The sequence below is a fragment of the Ictalurus punctatus genome, chromosome 26 (assembly GCF_001660625.3).
Source record: "Ictalurus punctatus breed USDA103 chromosome 26, Coco_2.0, whole genome shotgun sequence".
NCBI lineage: Eukaryota > Metazoa > Chordata > Actinopteri > Siluriformes > Ictaluridae > Ictalurus > Ictalurus punctatus.
This window is the reverse complement of record NC_030441.2, coordinates 112,501-132,506: the sequence shown is the minus strand read 5'-3', so window position 1 is coordinate 132,506 and position 20,006 is coordinate 112,501. Positions and strand designations below refer to the sequence as shown.

At 38.0% G+C, this 20,006-nt stretch overlaps 2 protein-coding genes across 2 annotated transcripts; both read right to left on the bottom strand.

The window, feature by feature from the left end:
* Positions 1–1,653: 1,653 nt before the first annotated feature.
* Positions 1,654–9,035, bottom strand: LOC108258395 (interferon-induced protein 44). Its single transcript, XM_017457006.3, has 10 exons — positions 8,868–9,035; positions 7,849–7,980; positions 6,408–6,458; positions 6,147–6,210; positions 5,385–5,418; positions 5,068–5,272; positions 4,718–4,870; positions 4,442–4,613; positions 3,584–3,684; positions 1,654–3,308 (listed from the first exon to the last, which is right to left on the bottom strand). Exons 1-10 carry the CDS (start codon positions 9,033–9,035, stop codon positions 3,102–3,104), a joined length of 1,287 nt encoding a protein of 428 aa, XP_017312495.1. The 3' UTR covers positions 1,654–3,101.
* A 551-nt stretch (positions 9,036–9,586) lies between these two features.
* ifi44b (interferon induced protein 44b) lies at positions 9,587–19,700 on the bottom strand. Its single transcript, XM_017457486.3, has 9 exons — positions 19,616–19,700; positions 18,432–18,488; positions 17,457–17,532; positions 15,790–15,823; positions 13,297–13,507; positions 12,235–12,387; positions 11,248–11,419; positions 10,466–10,566; positions 9,587–10,225 (listed from the first exon to the last, which is right to left on the bottom strand). The coding sequence occupies exons 2-9, from the start codon at positions 18,438–18,440 to the stop codon at positions 10,052–10,054; spliced, it is 930 nt and encodes a 309-aa protein (XP_017312975.1). The 5' UTR covers positions 18,441–18,488; positions 19,616–19,700; the 3' UTR covers positions 9,587–10,051.
* Between the last annotated feature and the right edge of the window lie 306 nt (positions 19,701–20,006).

Here is a 20,006-nt window from a genome sequence, read left to right as displayed (position 1 = left end):
GGGCCAGAGCTCAGCGATTACAGCGAACTGCTCCGGGAACGAGCCGTGCTCTGCTTCTCTCTCCGATCCGCCGTGGAACACCTGGGTGAGGGTTTCGGTGGAAATCAGCCCAGCTAACGTGACGATGACGTTTCATCGACGAGGAATCAGACTCCAAAGGGAACCCATCGTCTTCTGGGTGACACCAGAGAGTGCAATTACAAATCATTACTGTTCTAGAACTGTATACCAGTGGTTCTTAACCTTTTTGTGAGTGCGGGTCACGTTTAAGAATGACTACCGCTTTGAGACCCTCAGTTATAGTCATAGTGCCACCTGCTGCCAACAGGAAGTGACGTTCTACACTATAATACATTCCTAACAACAAATCAAAATGTACCAGCAACATGCTAGAAGCATGTCACACCACAGCTAAGTGCTAAAGGATGCTATTAATGCCATGAAACAGGAAGTTGTTGTAACTCAATATTCAGTTATAGTCATAGTGCCATCTGTTGGCAACATGGAACAGGAACTGGGTGTAACGGGATATTTCATTTCACTTTCACAGCACTGCAGTAACTCAGTCACTATACAGAATCAAGTGGATTACTCAGGTCATTACCTCTAACTGTTACACAGTTATATAATAATTATAATAATGAGCTTTACCTATAACTGTTACACACCATTATTTATGTGAAAGATCTTTATTAATAATGGAAAGTCATGATTGTAACGATACACGGGACAGTTGGCAGGAAGTAAGCGCAGGAGCGCTGTCTTTATTAATAAACAAACAAACACAAGAAACGCGGTCTATGTTGAACAGGGCTATCAGGATCAGACATGGGACTGTAGTCTAGGCATTACTCGAGAACAGAACAGGGACATGAGACCGCTAGCATGCTACACGCATTAGCTACTGCACGAACACTCGGCGCTATGGCTACACGCGCTAAACATTACGAACGTTGCAACCAATACTGCGCGAAGTGCGTAGCCACAGGAGGAGGTTAAATAGCCTACATAATTAAACTAAACACAGACACCTGCCTCAAATCAAGCTACAGCCTCGCCCATAAGCCAATGTCTAAGCAGGAAACGAAAGAACCAAAACAAGAGTCACGTGTATAGTCCGAAGCTGCGCCGCAGTGCCATCTGCCGGCCGTGACGTAACAATGATATTAATTAGCATGATGTTAATGCTAAACTATTACCATTATTAATGCCTGTTTACACAGCACATGACTGAGGCTGTTCCTGTGTACGCTTCATTATTTCCTGTGATAAGGATTAGTGCAGGTATTAATTCATCATTATAAAATCATTAGTTAAGTATTAAAACATTAGAGCGCGGTTATAATAAAACACATGAAACGGGATGAGCAACCAGGCAAATACAAAAGAGCAGAACAGAGGTCATTTCCTTCTTTGCTCAGGTTTCTTATTCACTCACTATAGCAACACTTGTGGAAAATTGTGCTTTATGAAAATGAGACATGTATATGAAGGTAAATCTAAAAGTATATTCAGATATCCAAATGCAAATAATCCATTCACTGTAGTCAAGAATGAGATTTATTGATGTTGAGGGACAGAGACGTTCACTCGTGGGTGTTCCTCCCCTAATAACGATAAAGAGCCAAATAAAAAACCCATTCAAAACCATGCTGTATTTGTTGTTGCATTTATTTTTCTTAGCATACTGATCAGAACAAGTGTAGTAATTATACAGTATCATTTTTTATACTGAAATAAAATTGTTTACATTTACAGTATATGGGGGTCACGGCAGCATCCAAACATCCCAGTTTACCAAAAACACCCACGAACCCTCCAGATCCGCAGCTTTACCGAACACAAAACTGTTAACACAACACTGGACTAGGTTTACAGTCTAGACTTTATCTAGCAGACATTATCCATCATTTTATTCAAAGTCATGTAAGTAACTAATGTAACATACCGATCATAAATATAAACCGTCACCATTTACTCTCGACACAAACTATTTTTGAGAAAGAAAAAATCACTGCTTTTCAAGATTTTCATCAACTCTGACACCTGCAGTAAGATACCCATCTGAATCGCACTCTTCTGACTCTTCTGGTCCTTCTGACACTGGAATTAATTTAAAAATGAATACCAAGCTACCCTGAGTTTCTGCTAAGGTCATGATTTGCTAGTTATAATATCAGTACAACAAGCTACAGCTAAGACATCAAAATGAGCAACATACAAGGAAAAAGTGCAAAGACCTCCTCACTGAGGCTCTGTTAGAACAGTTTACAGAGGAACAGGACATGGCTTGAGCTTCAGGTCCATGTTGGAAAGTGTGTTGGATGTTCATGAGGCTCGACTGTCCAACACTGTCTCATCGACCCCGCCCCTTTTATTTATCGCCAAATGACTCAGATGAAACCGGAAAAAATGTGGGGGAGATCTCATGGTCAGCTGAGCCTGTAAAAATGATAGATCACTATTCCTGAAAATAATTTGTGGAACTTAAAATGTAACTTAAAATTTGCTACGTGTCCTGTTGACTAACACAATAATCGGTGGGGTTAAAATATTGTTTCGCAGCCAGCCACTAGAGGGCATCGGACATGTTTTATTTCACTTTTCTTACAATCCACCCCACATATATATGGTCACTGGGTGAAAATTGTGAACTACTGATGGTATTTCAGTTCGTATTTCTGTTGAGTTTTGAAAAGTGCACTAAGACCAGTGCTGAAGGTGAAGTGTAATGTGAGCCCCGAAGCTCTGTCAAAAATCCTCCCATAATTAGGTCTAAAGTTAGCCTGTATGCACACACATAGGGTTCTACAAAAGCCCATAATGATTATAGTAAAGCTCACTCCAGGTAACAGTGACTTATCACTGATCCTAAAGTGATCTTTATTAAACCAATAAGACAAAAAGTAGTAACGATAATAACAGAAGAGATGAGTGGCAATAAAACACCTATCACATGCACAGATAAATATACTCCATGTCCATCACATCTAATAAAGTCAAAAGATTAAACATGCTGTTTCAGTGTATTGTGAATTCCTGAAACTATCAAGCTCCATGTTGCTTCTCTGTTGGAGACTGAACCAATCACATGGGGGAAATTATTCATTGTAAAGCTGGTTTTTAGCATACTCATTAGCATTGTAAACCTGGTCTTCAACATAGTCATTGGCGAATCTAATGATATCAGACATTGCCATGAGAATCAGAATATCCATGTTCAAGTCGTTGGTAACCTGCTCGTGGTAGTTCTGCACAGGAAAGATGCAGTTCATCGGGACTCCCAGTCTATCACTGCACTCCTTCATCTAAAATAAGCAGATACAACATGCAGTTTTATTTGTTGAAATCAGGTTAGGAGCCATGTTCCATGTCGTTTCATTTGTATTTTAAATATCCACAAGTTAAGGATTAAAAGAAAAATGCGTATGCATGTTAAAATATTCTGTGGTGTTGGAAACTATCATAGAGTAGACTGGAGACTAGGGATGTCACGATAGTATCGGTTCTCGTGACATCCCTACTGGAGACCTACAGGTAGTAAATAAACAGAGAAAGACTCGGCTGTTGCTGCTGTTCTCACCTTCTCTTTAATTTTTCTGCTGGTGTAGATCTTACTCAGGTCCTCCTGAACTAGACGGCACACGCTGTCAACTTGTGACATGATGACGACCTGAGGAATCCCTGATGAATCACCAAAAGCGCAAACATTGTGTTTATCCCATACAGAATATATCTTTCATCCTAAAGATGTAGGCTAATAGCTCATAGTCTCAGATCAGGGAGCAGACAAGCAGGCTAAACCGTTCATCTACTAGCTGCCTCAAGTTGAAACTCAGGTTCCAACTTTCCTGAATTAAAGTTTGTTGTAGCAACCTAATTAACCAAATACACAGCCGGCACATTTGATCTGAAGCTAGAACTGTTAAAAAGCAGATCTCTTGCAACTAAAGTTGTTATTGAGAATGAAATTGATCAGGGATTAAATGTTAGCCCCGCCCAACCCCGCTCTGCCCCACCCCGCTCCCTGATACAGCTGTATATAAGACTTTGCCCTTGTCCCACAGGCAGTGGAGGAGGAGTCACTGTGATAACATTATTCTATGTATCACACAAAAACCGTGACATGAATTCAACTCTTTAATTTCTTTGTACTAACATTATACGGTCATAAACAGTCTGAGGCAATCTGAAAACCTTTGGCCTCAACTGTAGATTCATGACTGTATTCCCAATTATGCCCATTTACATTACATTTACATTTATTCACTTAGCAGACGCTTTTATCCAAAGCGACTTACAAATGAGAAAGAGTCATTTCATTTCAGCTCCATGTTGTAACACTACAGAAAGTTCTGCGGGTGTTAATACTTATGAAACATACTGTACATGACCATATCTCTGTGCATATATATATGTATATAAATATACATACACTCACCTAATTCACGAGCTTTTTCCCGAACAGTTTTCATTTTCTTGATAACGTCATCACTGATGAGGGAGATTTTGTCAGCTGGTAGAACACTCACCAGACAGTGCACTTTATCTTTCAGGCCGGGGTTACTGATGTAGCTCCGGTCGTCTTTATCGATTGGTTTAAAAGGATTGAACTGAAAGAGCAAAAATCACATTTTAAATGTGCATGAGACTGAATATTACTAATCAAAGTGCAGTAAATATAAATATGTCATATTTCTAAGTGAAATGAACTTACAGTGTAGCCACCTTTCACATGACCCTGTAATATTTTGACTATATCTTCAGTCTGCACTCCATTATAATCCTCTGGTTCCAGACCCATGATGTCAGTAAAGACAAATGGATAGAAAGATCCAGGCTTATCTTTCTTCAGCCTGTGATATTTAAACTGAAAGATAAATACAGGAGAGTATCTTATACAAAGATTCTATTAAGACTTTCTACAACAGTGTAATCTTGAGTCAGATCTTATCTAGCTACATACAACAATAGTATGTCAGATAAGATCAAAACATCAGACAGCGGTTTAGGAAGATGAACTTTAAACGTTACACTGGCAGTAAATGTTTTGTTGTTAGTTATTACCTCTACAGTGAAGCTTTTACCAGCTGATGACGCTGCCAGTGCACCGGTGGTGTTGTATCCTTGGAGGACAGTGTTGACGGAGTTAATAAAACTCGACTTTCCTGCTCCGACTGGGCCGTGGAGCAGAATCTTCAGCTCACGGACTTGTGCAGTACCTGGCTGTAAATCCTTCAGTTTTCTCAAAATCTGGCTCTTTTCTTCCACACTTAAAAGGAGAATAACCAGGAGATCTTTGTACAGTGAACAAGGTCTTGTGATCTAGTAATGTTGACTTCAAGCACACAATGATAGCGTCTCTTTCCAGTCATTGTTCTTACCTCCATGTCACTTCCCGCCATGGTTTATCAAATTCTGTGAAGAAAGTTCAATTCAATAAAATATTAAATGCCAATCAAAGAAAATGTGTTATAGTAGCTCCAATATTGCAGAGGACTACAGCAACAGCAGCCGCTGCACCTCGCATGCTTACTGCACACACCACGTCACACACCCACCAGCACCTACACCTCATTTGTTGTCTGGTATTTAAGCCACGTATTGTATTGCACTCCTGGTCAGTCTTTAGTCGTTGTCACCTTAATGCGTATCATGTTCGTGTTGTTGTCTAACCTTGTTATTTCTCGATCATGGCTCCTACACTTTGTGTTTCATTAGTTTCACTATAAGTAAACATTTTTCTGCACTTGCATCCACCTCAACTACCAACTCCTGACCTCCTAATATGAAAAAATTCTCATTTAAAGACATTTTAATATCTTCATTTTATTTATGGGAATACACCCACTATCTTCTGCAAACAATATCAAGCATACAGTAAGACTAAAGACGCTAAAGATGACTAAAGATTAACAACACGCATGTTTATAAGATCACACACATACATTATATGGCCAAAAATATACTACTACTACTACTACTACTACTAATAATAATAATAATAATAATACATTTTATACATTCAATACTCAAAAAGTAAACCACTGCAACATGTCAGATTTAAAGTTGTTATTAGTTGTAAAGATAAAGTTGTGTTTATTTTTATGGCCTTTATTTAACATCAGATTTCTGAAATAACTTACCAGGATTTGGGCCTGGGGCCGGACTCTGAGATGGACTTGTCAAACCTTTCACTGCTTTACGTACCTGAACAAAATGCAAAATCAGTAAAAAAAAGTAAGCATAGATTTTTTTTTTACTACATTTAAAAGTATAATATAATATAATATAATATAATATAATATAATATAATATAATATAATATAATATAATATAATATAATAACAAAGCTAACTTATTGGTTTAGATTAAAAACTGTTTCTATTAGTAGTTCATTTTCTTACCCAACTCATGACACTGGCTTCTGTGACCTCAAACGTGTTGTTGCTGTAGTTCTGTGTAGAAATGTGTCACTGAATAAACTTATATAATAAAGTTATATAATAAACTTTTTAATAAACTGACAATAAAACACATACAGGGAATCATAACTAGTGTATTTATTTCACCGTGACACTTGAGCAGTGATTATCAGTCGTTACAAACAGATCTAATTCTGTAATTTTGCAGTGTATAAAACCTGAAATAAAAGCAGCTGTAATGGACAACTTTAGGAAAGAAGACAGGGTGTTTTCAGGATGTTTGTGGAAAAGTGGACTGCCCTTGAAATCTTTGAATTCTTCAGTCTTTTGTGGTGGCTCTAAAGGTGGAGCAGTCTTTTGTGCTCAACTTCGTTCTCATTTCTACCCTTTCCTGCTCCATGTTTGTGAAAGAGGTGGGGCATATTTTCACTGGAGCTGTTGTTCTGTATACTAAACACCTGACCATGGCAGAACCTCACATTCAAACCGGTTTGGGAGAAATGACCATATATTTTCAGTTCAGTTCAGTTTTATGTGTGTAGCGTGTTTAACAGTGGACATTGTCTCAGAGCAGCTTTACAGAAATATATAAATTCAGGATATAGATGTTAAATGTTTGAATTTATCCCTAATGAGCAGACAGAGGAGACGTGGTGAGGAAAAACTCCCTGAGACGATATGAGGAAGAAACCTCAAGAGGAACCAGACTCAAAAGGAACCCATCTTCATCTGGACAACAATGGATTCATAAAACCTAACACCATTTATATTTCAGTTAACTAGAAATGTGTTAATGCTAAATGAGCAAAAGAGAAGCCGCTGCTCCACATCCCAGTGACGGGAGCAAGCAACAACATGTCTGGTGTTGGGTTCTATGAATGTTTATCATTATTATTATTATCAAACATTATTATTAACAAACATGGTCAAATATTCAAATAAATATTCAAATAATTATTCAAATATTCAAATATCTTGAGCTTGGATTTGAATTATCTACAATCTCTTTCATATCCTCTGACCAGATTTTAGGTTAATTAGTTTTACTTTAAATATATATTTTTTTTCTCAGATTTAAATTCTAAAGAAGAGACAAAGGTTTCTTTTCTTAGGTTTATTTTTGATTTTTCACCTGGAAGTGAAGGTGAAGGTGATGAAAACTTAGCTGAACTTGCCATCTTGCTTTAACTCTACTTAGTGAATAAATCAAGCTCCATCATTAATGTTATAAATAGAATTAAATAATTATATATCCTTTTACACTGGATTTAATCGTATCCCTGGCCAGGGCCAAAACATAATCATGGTATTCTAATATATTCAATAAGAAGGACTGAGAAATGTTAAATCTAATATGAATGAATGATAAATAAATAAATGAGTATAAATGAGTGGTACAGAATGAAGTCTGTCTTTCACTTACCGTTTCTTCTGCTCTGGCTGTAGAGCTGTACCTGTACGCCGCTGCTCCAGGTGTGTGCGTCTGCGTCTCTGAGAAAGTGTTGTGTATAACACTGGTCCTGTGTACCTTAGTTTTACTTTCTCTTTCACAGGTCTGCAGTAGTTCTTACACTCATGAGCCGAAATGATTGCTGCTTTGTAAAATCTTAATCATCAGCTTCAGTCAACATTTCAAGCATTGTAAGATTATATCTGAATGTTATGAATGTTGTTGCCATGGTAAATAAAAAATCAGAATACTGTATATGTGAGAAATATTACTTACACGTGCAAATAAATATGAAATATACTTTATAATAACACATTGTTTTCAGATAGAAACATTATTTACCTATAACAACACAACCCCAACTATTCCTTGTTTCTTCCATATTATCTACACCATCTAACTGTCATAAATTACGGAGGCCAGGTTCAGGTGGCAGAGCTATGACATTCTGGCCTGGGTGGATGTGGGAGGCCACGCCAAGGGCCTCTGATGTGAGCAGGTCGTGAGAGGCCGTACCATCTGCCTCAAGAAGGAGTATGACTTGGGAGGGTTTGCCGTCAGCCTCAGGGAGAATTCAATTCAATTCAATTTTATTTGTATAGCGCTTTTTACAATAGACATTGTCTCAAAGCAGCTTTACAGAAATATCAACATGGTATACAGATATTAAAGGTGCGAATTTATCCCAACTGAGCAAGCCACTGAGTGGCGACGGTGGAGAGGAAAAACTCCCTAAGATGTTTTAAGAGGAAGAAACCTTGAGAGGAACCCGACTCAGAAGGAACCCATCCTCATCTGGGTAACAACAGATATTGTGAAAGAGTTCATTATGGATTTATATGAAGTCTGTATGGTGTTAAGAGCAGCCATAGTCCCAGCAGTCTGGAATTAAAGAAGATTTGAGCTCCATCCAGAGGCAGAAAGGATCTGGATCTCTAGTATCTCCATAAATTCGTGTGGGGCTAATTTTGAAGCTTGACTATGGAGGCCACCTTGTCGTCTTCAGGAGCAAGCTGTGCATCGGAGGCTGCCTCTGGCTGGGGCTTAGCTGGCGAGGGAGGGAGCTCAGTTGGGGAGGCCGCCCCATTGGCCTCGGGCTGGATATCTGCTAGAGAGGCCTTCTCTATGTCTCCAGCCTTCCTTTCATCATCATAGCTCATAAACGGCAGAGTGGCCTCAGCATCACCCCAAAAAATGTCTAATTCGGGGTTAAAGTCAGGCTACCCAAAGACTACTCTCAGGAGGCATACAAAGTCGGCTATGTGTCCTAAGCCTAGGTTCCTCGTGGTACCCAGGAGCTCCACCTACTGGCGGGCTTGGCTGCCAGGACAACAGGAACCTCAGCCCATGCTTCTCTTTGGGCTTGGGGTTCAACAGCAGGGAGCTGTCTGAAGGAACTGCATTGTCTAGATATTATAACACAACAATCCACACACATGGCTCTTTGTAATCAACAGCTTGTGGTGTTTTCAGTGTGTCAGGTAGTGTGATTCACAACATTTGATGACTGTGTTCTGTACAGAGAGTGCAGGCTACTACATTTACTACACAAAGCAGTAAATACAAATTCTCGTCAAGCTAAGGAAAACAACTCAGTTGTGAAATGTGAATGTAATTACTTACTAAATGAATACATATTAAAACCATTAACTCACCAAATTGAATGTTTCTCGTCTAATTCCTCCAAATACAAAAAACATACAAAACTGCATTTGCTGTTGATTATTTATTTGTTCATACTCATCAGAATGAATGCACTAAATGTCATTTTTTATATTTTAACCAAACATTTTTACAAATCAAACATGATATATAAAGCCCATAATACCATAATGACAGACAAAGATTACTCAAGATTTTTGTCTCTCTTTAATTACATCTGTCTTAATAATACAGGAAAATTCATTCTTAAAGAGAGCTTCATTAAACTAATAATATAAGGGGAAAAGAGAATAACAAAAAGATTAGATTTTTCAACATCCCTGATCTATTGCATGCACAGATAAATATACCCCATTACAGGTTAATAATAGCATTTAAATAAAGCCAGAAAATTTGTGAGAAAATGAAACATGAAATTTTAGCAATTTCTCAGCACATCTCTGTTCATATTGTGAATTCCTGAAACTAGCCAGTTCCATTTTGCTCTCTGTTGGAACAAGACACCTGGGTGAACTTATTCATCGTAAACCTGGTCTTCAACATAGTCATTGGCGAATGTAATGATATGAGTCATTGCCATGAGAATCAGAATATCCATGTCCAAGTTGTTGGTGATCTGCTCGTGGTAGTTCTGCACAGGAAAGATGCAGTTCACTGGTACTCCCAGTCTATCACTGCACACTTTCATCTAAAATAAACAGATACAACATGACTTAAATTTGAGGAAATGGGGTTAGGAGCCATGTCCGTGCAGTTTTATGTCTTTCAAATAATTACAAGTTTGAAGGTTGTATAAAAAATGCAAATGGATGTTAAAATGTTCTCTGGTGTTGGAAAAGATCATAGAGTAGCCTGGAGACCTACAGGCAGTAGATACACGGAGGAAGGAATACACGGAGGAAGAGATGGCTGCTGCTGTTGTTCTCACCTTCTCTTTGATTTTTTTGCTGGTGTAGATCTTACTCAGGTTGTGTTTAACTAGAGGGCATGCTTCGTCCACCAGCGACATGATGACGACTTGAGGAATCTCTGATGAATCAACAGAAAGACAAACATTTTGTGTATCTTGTCTAACTCTTATCTTGAAGATGAATGACTATGGTAATAGCACACGGTACATTAGAAATAGTAATGTAGGTAACCATATCTCATAAATAGATAGATAGATAGATAGATAGATAGATAGATAGATAGATAGATAGATAGATAGATAGATAGATTTTATTGATCCCCAATTTCCGACATTAAATTATACAGTAATTATGCACAAAATACAGTCTCATGTATTAGGGTACAAAACTCTAAGGTGCAGAAAAGTATGGCTAAAAATATGTGCACCCCTGACAATCACACCAATATGTCCTTTTGAATATCTCATTCCAGATTTATTCCCCTTTGCTGTTATAATGCACTCCAGAATTCTGAGAGGGATTTCCACTAGGTTTTGGGGCATGGCTGTGGGGATTTTGTTCATTCAGCTACAAGAGCATTAGTGAGGTTGAGGTCAGGTACTACTGTTGTTGTGAGGAGACTCCAGTTCCAGTTCACCCAAAAGGTGTTCAGTGGGGTTGAGGTCAGGGATCTGTACATGACACTTGAGTTCTTCTAAGTTCTTCCAACCTTCACACACCATGTCTTCATAGAGCACACATGGGTGTGATGGCCAGGGGTAAACATGCTTTTGGCTGTATAGTGTATGTGAAAACTCACCCAAGTCTCGTGCTTTTTTCCGAACAGTTTTCATTTTGTCCATAACTTCATCACTGATGAGGGAGATTTTGTCAGCTGGTAGAACACTCACCAGACAGTGCACTTTGTCTTTCAGGCCGGGGTTACTGATGTACTTCGGGTCATCTTTATCAATTGGTTTTTGTGCATTGAACTGAAAAAGCAAAGATAGTCACAATAATTAAAGATCAGGGGTGAGGAGGACGACCTCAAGTTTCCTTAAAATGTACATGAGATGGACAATCAAACAAAGTGCAGTATATATCAAAATAACATATAGTTATGCTCTATTGGTTTGACTGGTTTTTAACTATTTAATCACTTGAATAACAGGCATTGACATCAACTCCCGTCAGTGGGACATCGAGAGCGGGGGGAGCTCTGCTCCTCCCATCTTGGCAGGGATTACTCTTGGGGATTTCCCCATGGAGCAGTGAGAGTGATTGACGTGAGAGTAAATGATGGTCAGCAAATTCAGCTTAATGTTGCACTCTCCCACCCCTATTTTTTGATGATTAGAGATAGGTTGTATCGACTGATGCAGAAGACTCACAAGCAAAAAGAAACATGTTTGTGAATGGAGGGCAGAGAAGGTGAGAGACGGTGAGTGGTAAGGAATGCACACATGTTGGGAATTCTATTAATGATTGTTCTGTGTAGCAGTGAGGAGATGCAAGGATAAAAAGAATAGAGACAAGTGCTGAGAGAGACAGAGAGCAACAAGCACAAAGTAGTGTGTGTGCATGCGTATGTGTGATTAAATAAGCAAGTTAAAGAGAAAATAAAGCGCCTTTTGAATTGTTCCAAGCCTGTCTCTGGCTTGCTCATTTCTGCCAAACCATTAACAAGTGTGACAGTCATCCATCTGTATTTACAAATACTTCTGCAATGTCATATTCTGAAGAATACAATAATAATAATAATAATAATAATAATAATAATAATAATAAATGATGGACATGAACTTACAGTGTAGCCATTTTTCACATGACCCAGTAATATACTTTTTATATCGTCAGTATGCACTCCTCTTTCGTCCTCTGCTTCCAGACCCATGATGTCCGTAAAGACAAATGGATAGAAAGATCGAGGACCATCCTTCTTCAGCTTGTGCGTTTTAAACTGGACACAACATACAGAGGTGTTTCTTATGAAAATATTATGCCTTAGATGATTTTTTAAAACAGTGTAATCTTTTTAATAATATCATATATATATATATATATATATATATATATATATATATATATATATATATATATATATATATATATATATAAATAAAATAGTAATAATGTAATATATTTACCATAATGCAATATTTCCCTGAACAGTAAATATTTTAGCATATTAGATACAGTGGTGCTGGAAAGTTTGTGCATGGCAGGGCTGCAAGGAGAAAGCCACTGCTCTACAAAAAGAACATTGCTGCCCATCTGCAGTTTGCTAAAGATCACATGGACGAGCCAGGAGGCTACTGAAAAAATGTTTTGTGGATGGATGAGAAGAAAATAGGAATTTTGTTTTAAATGAGAAGGGTTATGTTTGGAGAAAGGAAAACACTGCATTCCATAATCTTATCCCATCTGTGAAACATGGTGGTGGTAGTATCAGGGTTTGGACCTGTTTTGCTGCATCTGGACCAGGACGACTCGCTATCACTGATAGAACAATGAATTCTGAATTATACCAGCGAACTCTAAAGGAAAATATCAGGACATCTGAGTCTCAAGAGAAAGTGGGTCATGCAGCAAGACAACGATTTTTTATTTCCATAAACTGTAATCTATAATCATCAAAATTAAAACCACTTTTATTTAATTCCACTTTTTGAATTCAATTATAGACAAAAATGAACTTTTCCATGATATTCTATTTTTTCTGATGCACCTGTATAGTCAATTCTATAGGGTTCACAAACTTTCATACGCCACTGTAATTCAAAACCATTTCAAATACTCACTGAAGTTCAGGGAAAAGATATCTAGGCTTGAAGTCACTACAGTAAATATTTTACTCTTTGGTTATTACCTTTACACTAAAGCTGTGACCTAAATCTGTGGATGAATTTGCCAGTGCAGTAGCAGTGTGGTATCCTTGGAGGACGGTGCTGATGGAGTTAATAAAACTCGACTTTCCTGCTCCAATTGGACCGTGAAGCAGAATCTTCAGCTCACGGATTTCTTCAGTGCTTGGTTGGAAATCTTTCAGTTTTTTCAACATCTGATTCTTGTTATCTTCACTATTTAAGAAGTAAACCAAGAGATTTTTGTACAGTAAACAACTCACGATCTATTAATTTAGGCTTTAAAAACACAGTGTTAGTGTCATTTTGCAGTCATTAGCAGCAGCCATTTTAAAAGTGAAGGGGACACAGCTATCAGTAACTGTAACTATCTAACCCCACACCACTCTGAAGAGATACACCCACACTCAGAAACACATGCTCACAAAGATGAAATTAATCAAAATACCAATCCCGAGAATCTAACACACTTTTAACAAAAACTTTCTCTCAGTGTGTTCTGGAATTTAGCTTAGCCAAAAAGAACTTTTTATAAGCTAAATTATCAAGCAAAGCTAGGATGTTGTAACTATGCTGTCATATCACAGCAAACCAGTGACTACATTTCCCATCCTGCACTGTGGCCTACAAACATGGCCACCATGGACTGCAATTCCCAGAACACTCATTCATTCTAATCATCCACACCTGCATCCAATCTCACACACAATCTCACCACAGTTTAAAAGGACTTTCTAGGCATTCACTTTTTGCAAATTATTATGTTCAGTTGCCAAAGTCTCGGTCATGTACCAAGCCTTTATTCATAGCTTTATGTTTCTTGGTTTTGATCTGGTTCTTGTAAATGTTAATTGGGTATTATCTTAGTCTAGTTTATCCTGTTTGCTGATCACCTGACCATATGCCTGTTTTGACCACACTATTGTTTCATGTTTTGGATTTGTCTGCCTATATCTCCTATAACAAAACTCTTATCTGCATTTGCATCCATCTTCAACCTCCTTACATGACAGAATACTTCGCCTATAACATGGAAGCAGCAGGAAAGAGGAGGAGACGTCACGCTAGGGGAAAAAAAGCAAACCATCCCAGCTGTGGATTTGATCCAGTTTCCTCAGTGGATGGTCATAGATCTCCCAGAGCCGTATGATGGGTTATCTGACTACCCTGAATATTTTCTTGTTGACTGCCAGATCTATTTTGTAAGCCTAGCAGACCCCAAGTCCAGCGAGAAGCAATGGCTAAGGTTCATGTTGTCCCAGTTTTTTGGCCCAGCCCACCAGTGGGCACAGCGTCTAGTGGCCATGGGATCCAGGGGAGTTGAGAATGTAACTCAGTTTGTGGGACTATTCGTGATGGTGTTCAGCAGTTCAGAATCCTGGGCCGTCCTGGAGGATCTTTTGGGGGAGGCCTGCCTCACAGATAAACCTGACTTGTCATTCACCATCTATTATGAGCAGGCAAACTGGGTGACCTCCTTCTCAAAGCTCCTGCCTAAGACCCACTATGTGGTCTCAGCAGACGAGCTCCAGCTGGAGGTCAACTTGGCGACCTCCTCCCCAGAGCTCCAACCTGAGACCCACGAGGTGGTCTCACCTGCTGAGCTCCAGTCTGAGGTCAACGCCTGACCATTTGTCTGTTTAGACCAAGCTATTGTTTAATGTTTTGGATTTGTCTTCCTAGATCTCCTATAATAAAACTCTTATCTGCATTTGCATCCGTCCTCAACCTCCTTACGTGACAGAATGCTGGTAGGATGCTGTAACTGCACATCCAGTGAAACATGTTTATAATTTTTTGTAACAAATTGTGTTAATTACTATCCTTCTTAAATATATTTCTGCTGTTCTACAATTTCACACTTTAGATGCCAAGCAGGTCACAATAATGTCTGCCAACTTCAGTATTAATAGTATTGCTGTGGCACTACTTCTCATCCATGTATTGCACAATACAATTCATCTTGATTACATGGAAAGTATCAACCAGATGGAGTATGGTGAATGAGCATATTGCTGGAAATTGGTGTGTGTGTGTTAGCTGGGTTAGTTGTGTCAGGGGAAGTACTTTGACTTGAGATATTAGTGCATATGAATTATTTGAAAATTAGTTAAAGTTGTCATATTACACCATTCCTTGTATAACAGTGATATGAGTGTAGACTTTTGTTAAAAAATTAGTTATATAACTATGCAAAATGTTCTATATCAACATAAGCCTAATGACATAAGCCATATTCACATAAGATGATTTCTTATCTGTTACTGGTATTGTATACTTATTGTGATCTCCTGCACCACCACCCCCCCCCTTTACTTCCTGTGACCCCTCTGTCTCTTCATCAATATACAATATACATCAAGTATACTCGTAGGTTCAATATTAGCATTCTCTGACCCTAGCTAATACAAGAGATTTCTAACAGTGTGGTGCTTATTGCTACTAAGTGCATTTAGGTGAACTCAGCACCAAACACATCCCATGGTCATTGATCTTACCTCCATGTCACTGTCCGCCATGGTTGATCAAATTCTGTGAAAAAATAATTAATAAATATTTATATTTACTATAATTACAGTAATAAAATAATTATAAACCTTCCTCTTACATTCACCTGCTTTTATTTCCAGCAAATTTCTTAACATGTGTACTGTAAATATTTGCATTAACATAAAAAGATTCAACAACTGAGACGTAAACTGAAGAAGTTTCGCAGATGTTTGATGAACAGAAATGGAATAATGAGTCCCTGAACAAAGTGGAGGTGGATATCAGAAGGAACGGTCAGTATCTGATGTAACCTCCAGCTGCTTTAAGTACTACAGTGCATCTCATCCTCATGGACTGCACCAGATTGGTCAGTTCTTGCTGTGAGACTCTTCCACCAAGGCATCTGCATGTTCTCCATCACGTCTGGAGGGACACATGCTTACATGTGTCATTTATTAGAGTCAGGTGTTTTCAGTCTGTGGGATGATGATCAGGTGTGAGTGAGTGTGCTGTTTTATTTAAAGAACAGGGATCTATCAGAGTCTGATCGTCACAATACATGATTATGGAAGCACACGTCCTTCTACTATTTAACTATTCTAAAGAACGGTTAAAGAAGATTAAAGTTAATGTTTTGGAATGGCTAAGTCAAAGTCCTGACCTTAATCCAATAGAAATGTTGTGGTAGAACCTGAAGCGAGCGGTTCATGTGAGGAAACACACCAACATCCCAGAGTTGAAGCTGTTCTGTACTGAGTAACGGGATAAAACTCCTCCAAGCCGATGTGCAGGACTGATCAACACTTACCCCAAATGTTTATCTGCAGTTATTACTGCACAAGGGGGTCACACCACATACCAAAAGCAACGGTTCACATACGTTTACCCCTCACAGATCTGTAACATTGGATCATTTTCCTCAATAAATAAATGACCAAGTGTAACATTTTGGTCTCTGTGTCTTTGTGTCACATTGTGAGTCCATGCAGATGCAAATGCAGAACTTCTTTATTTAAAAAGAACAGAACACAGGGAAACAGACATGAGGAACAAGGAACAACAGAAAACCAGGGAACCAGAACAACCAGAAACTAAGCAATACTAGAAAAACAAGGCTAGAAAATACTGAAACTATCAAAAAGACTATGAATAGTACAAACACCAAATGGAAATAAAGTACAAACACAAACCATAACCTGAACGCAATGCTCCATCAACAAAGGAGAGAAAAATGGGGAACTTAAATAGGGTAAATAATTAAAACAACAACAACAACAACAACAAAAACAGGTCAGCATGGTAAAACAAGAACTCAGTGAGACAACAGAAGTAGAAGTTCTGCAAGGACAGTCAGGGTGCCCTCTAGTGGCCCAAGGTGGAATTGCCCCTTGGGACCATGACACTTTGTTTACTTTTCGGTCGTGTGTGAAAATCTGATGATGTTTCAGGTCATATTTATGCAGAAATATAGAAAATTCTAAAGGGTTTACAAAACTTCAGGTGCCACTGCACCACCATTTTAAAGGAATGGGCAAAACATTTGTGTGAGTGTGTTTGAAGTGGGTGCTTTCATTATTATAAGAACCATGAATATTGCACACTGTTTGCACAGAATTTAGTAGCTGTAAATGTAAAGTTGTCACTATTCTTAAAAATCATGTCTGTAGTAACTTACCAGGACCTGGGCCTGTGCTTTGGAGGTCGTCCTCACCCTCAGCTGGATAATTCAAACTCATGACCCTGTTGAACAACTGAACCAGATGGCATATTAGTATAAACCATTGTGACCCAAGCGTAAATTTCACTGCTCTTTCACTGGTTTTGAACATGAAGAATATCTGAAGTATTATCACTGTATTTTGCCGTACACACAGGGCCGTATTCAGAGTTTGTGATGTAAGGTCACAAATCTCAGACGTTTATTTACATCTCTAAGCCTGTGCACCTGATTCATTTCTGCTTTTCATTTATAATTATGTATGATCCCTTTTTCATGCTGCCTGCCTGTGTTCAAACACTGATCAGATTATAAAGATGATTTGTAGAAGCCTAAACGAAGACGTTTTCGGTCCTGCCTCTGCACACACATTAGTCCAGAAGTCATGTTTGGGAAATGTTTGTAAGTTGACTTTCTGGCTTTTATGTTCAGATTTTAAACTAACAGACCTTTAAACACTAAAACCCTAAAAAATAAATCAGAGATTAGAGGGAAATAGTGTTTTTTCCCCTTTGTTCTCAAATATAATATGATGTACCAAAAAAAAAAGACACATTGTGGTTGCATCAAACAGTAAGATGGTGGACTTCATACTGCTGGACTTAATACTGCTCCTCACTCGAGAAGATATCACACAAGAACAATGTGCTAACGCTCAAGGTAGGAATCACCTGACTCTGAGACACGTCTCTGTTTTAGACAAACCCCGCCCCCGTGTGCGTAAATCTGACCTCACTGCTGTAGTAAAGTCAGTAGTCACTTCTAAGGTCTGAATACTGATGTGTGGAATTTCAGTATTAAATCCTCACTCAGTAATTAACTCTACTCTGAATACGACCCGACATATGATGATTTAGGAAGTAAGTAATGTTAACAAAACATTGCTTTGGATTAAAAACTGTGGTTGCTTCTATAAGTAGTCAGTTTTCTTACCCGATGCATGACACTGATCTCTAAAAATGGCACCGCAAATGTGTTGTTGCTCTAGTTCTGTGTAGACAAGTGTCACTTAGTAAACTTTTGATTATAAAACACATAAAGGGAGTCAGAGCTAGTATATTTATTTCACCTTGACACTTGTACAGTAATTATCAACCATCATAAACAGATCTGATTATGTAACAGTACAGAAAACTGAATGCAGTGTATAAAACACTAGAGGCACAGAATTGCGGTTTTAAATCCAGTTTGCAGAGCGGAGGACCGTCCTTTATGATTGCTCTAAGGGTGAAGCTTAATTTTAGACTTGTTTTTCACCTTTGTGTGGTAGGTTTGAGAAAGAGGTGGGACTTATTTAAAGTGAACTATAAAATAAAGACCTGGCCATGGCAGGACCTCACCTTAAAACCAGGATAGGAGGAAAACCCATATCTTTATATAACATGTAATGTAGCACAGTAAGGCTATTAGACAAGCAGCAGTCAGCCATAACACAAGGACAGGAGGAATTCAAGATTAGACCATGATATATTTATGTTTAAATGTACATAATTCATTTCTATTTATAATATAAGGAATTTAGTGTTGGATTTATTTGATGCTGAGGTCTATGTTAAGATTTTAATAAAACTAAATTATCTATTATAAATCTTCTTTGCCTTGCATTCTTTAGATTGTGTTTGTCCACCATTTTGCTTACGGCACACTTTGTGATCCCTTTCACATCTTCTTTCATATCACATTCCCTCCCTGATCAGCTTTTGGTTTATGTTGATTACTGTATTTTTTATTTAATTTATTTTTTAACTTTTCCTTTAAAAGTTTAATGTTCTTGGATTTCTTTTTAATTACAAACAAGATCAACAGCTTTATTTTCTTAGGGTTTTTTTTAATGTGGTAATCATGATTATGCAAATTTTGCTTGCATTGTTGCTTTATTTTCTACTCAGTAAATAAAGCAAGCTCCATCTTTTATATAATAACTAAATGTAATTACATAATGAATAAACATAATATCTCATTTTCCAGTGGGTGTAATCGTATCCCTGGCTACAACAGAAACATAATCATGGTATTGTAATATATTCAGTTAGTCGGACCATTTCGGACTGAGAAACATTAACAAATATATTTTGACCTTAATGTTCAGTGCTACAGAAAGTCTTTCTTTAACTTACTGTTTCTTCTGCTCTGGCTGGAAAGCTGCTCCGACGCTGTGAGTCTGCCTCACTGAAGACGTGTGGGATATAAAGTTGTACCTGGGCCCCTCCCAGATATTTCCTTTCACTTTCATTTATTTATTTGTGAGACACAAAAAAATGTCATTTGGCAGACAAATGAATGTGCTAACAGCCCAGTAATGTATATCAAGACATACGAGTGCATATACACATTCAGAAAGGATGTGTTAATATCCTACACACTTTTTGTGTTATTACTATACTTTACATGTTGTGTTCAATTATCCAATAAATGTGTTAAAAAAGAAAAAAATATTCGCACGAGTGAACTGAATTGAATTGAAGATAATACCATCAAATAAGCTATGCATGATATGATATGTTTATA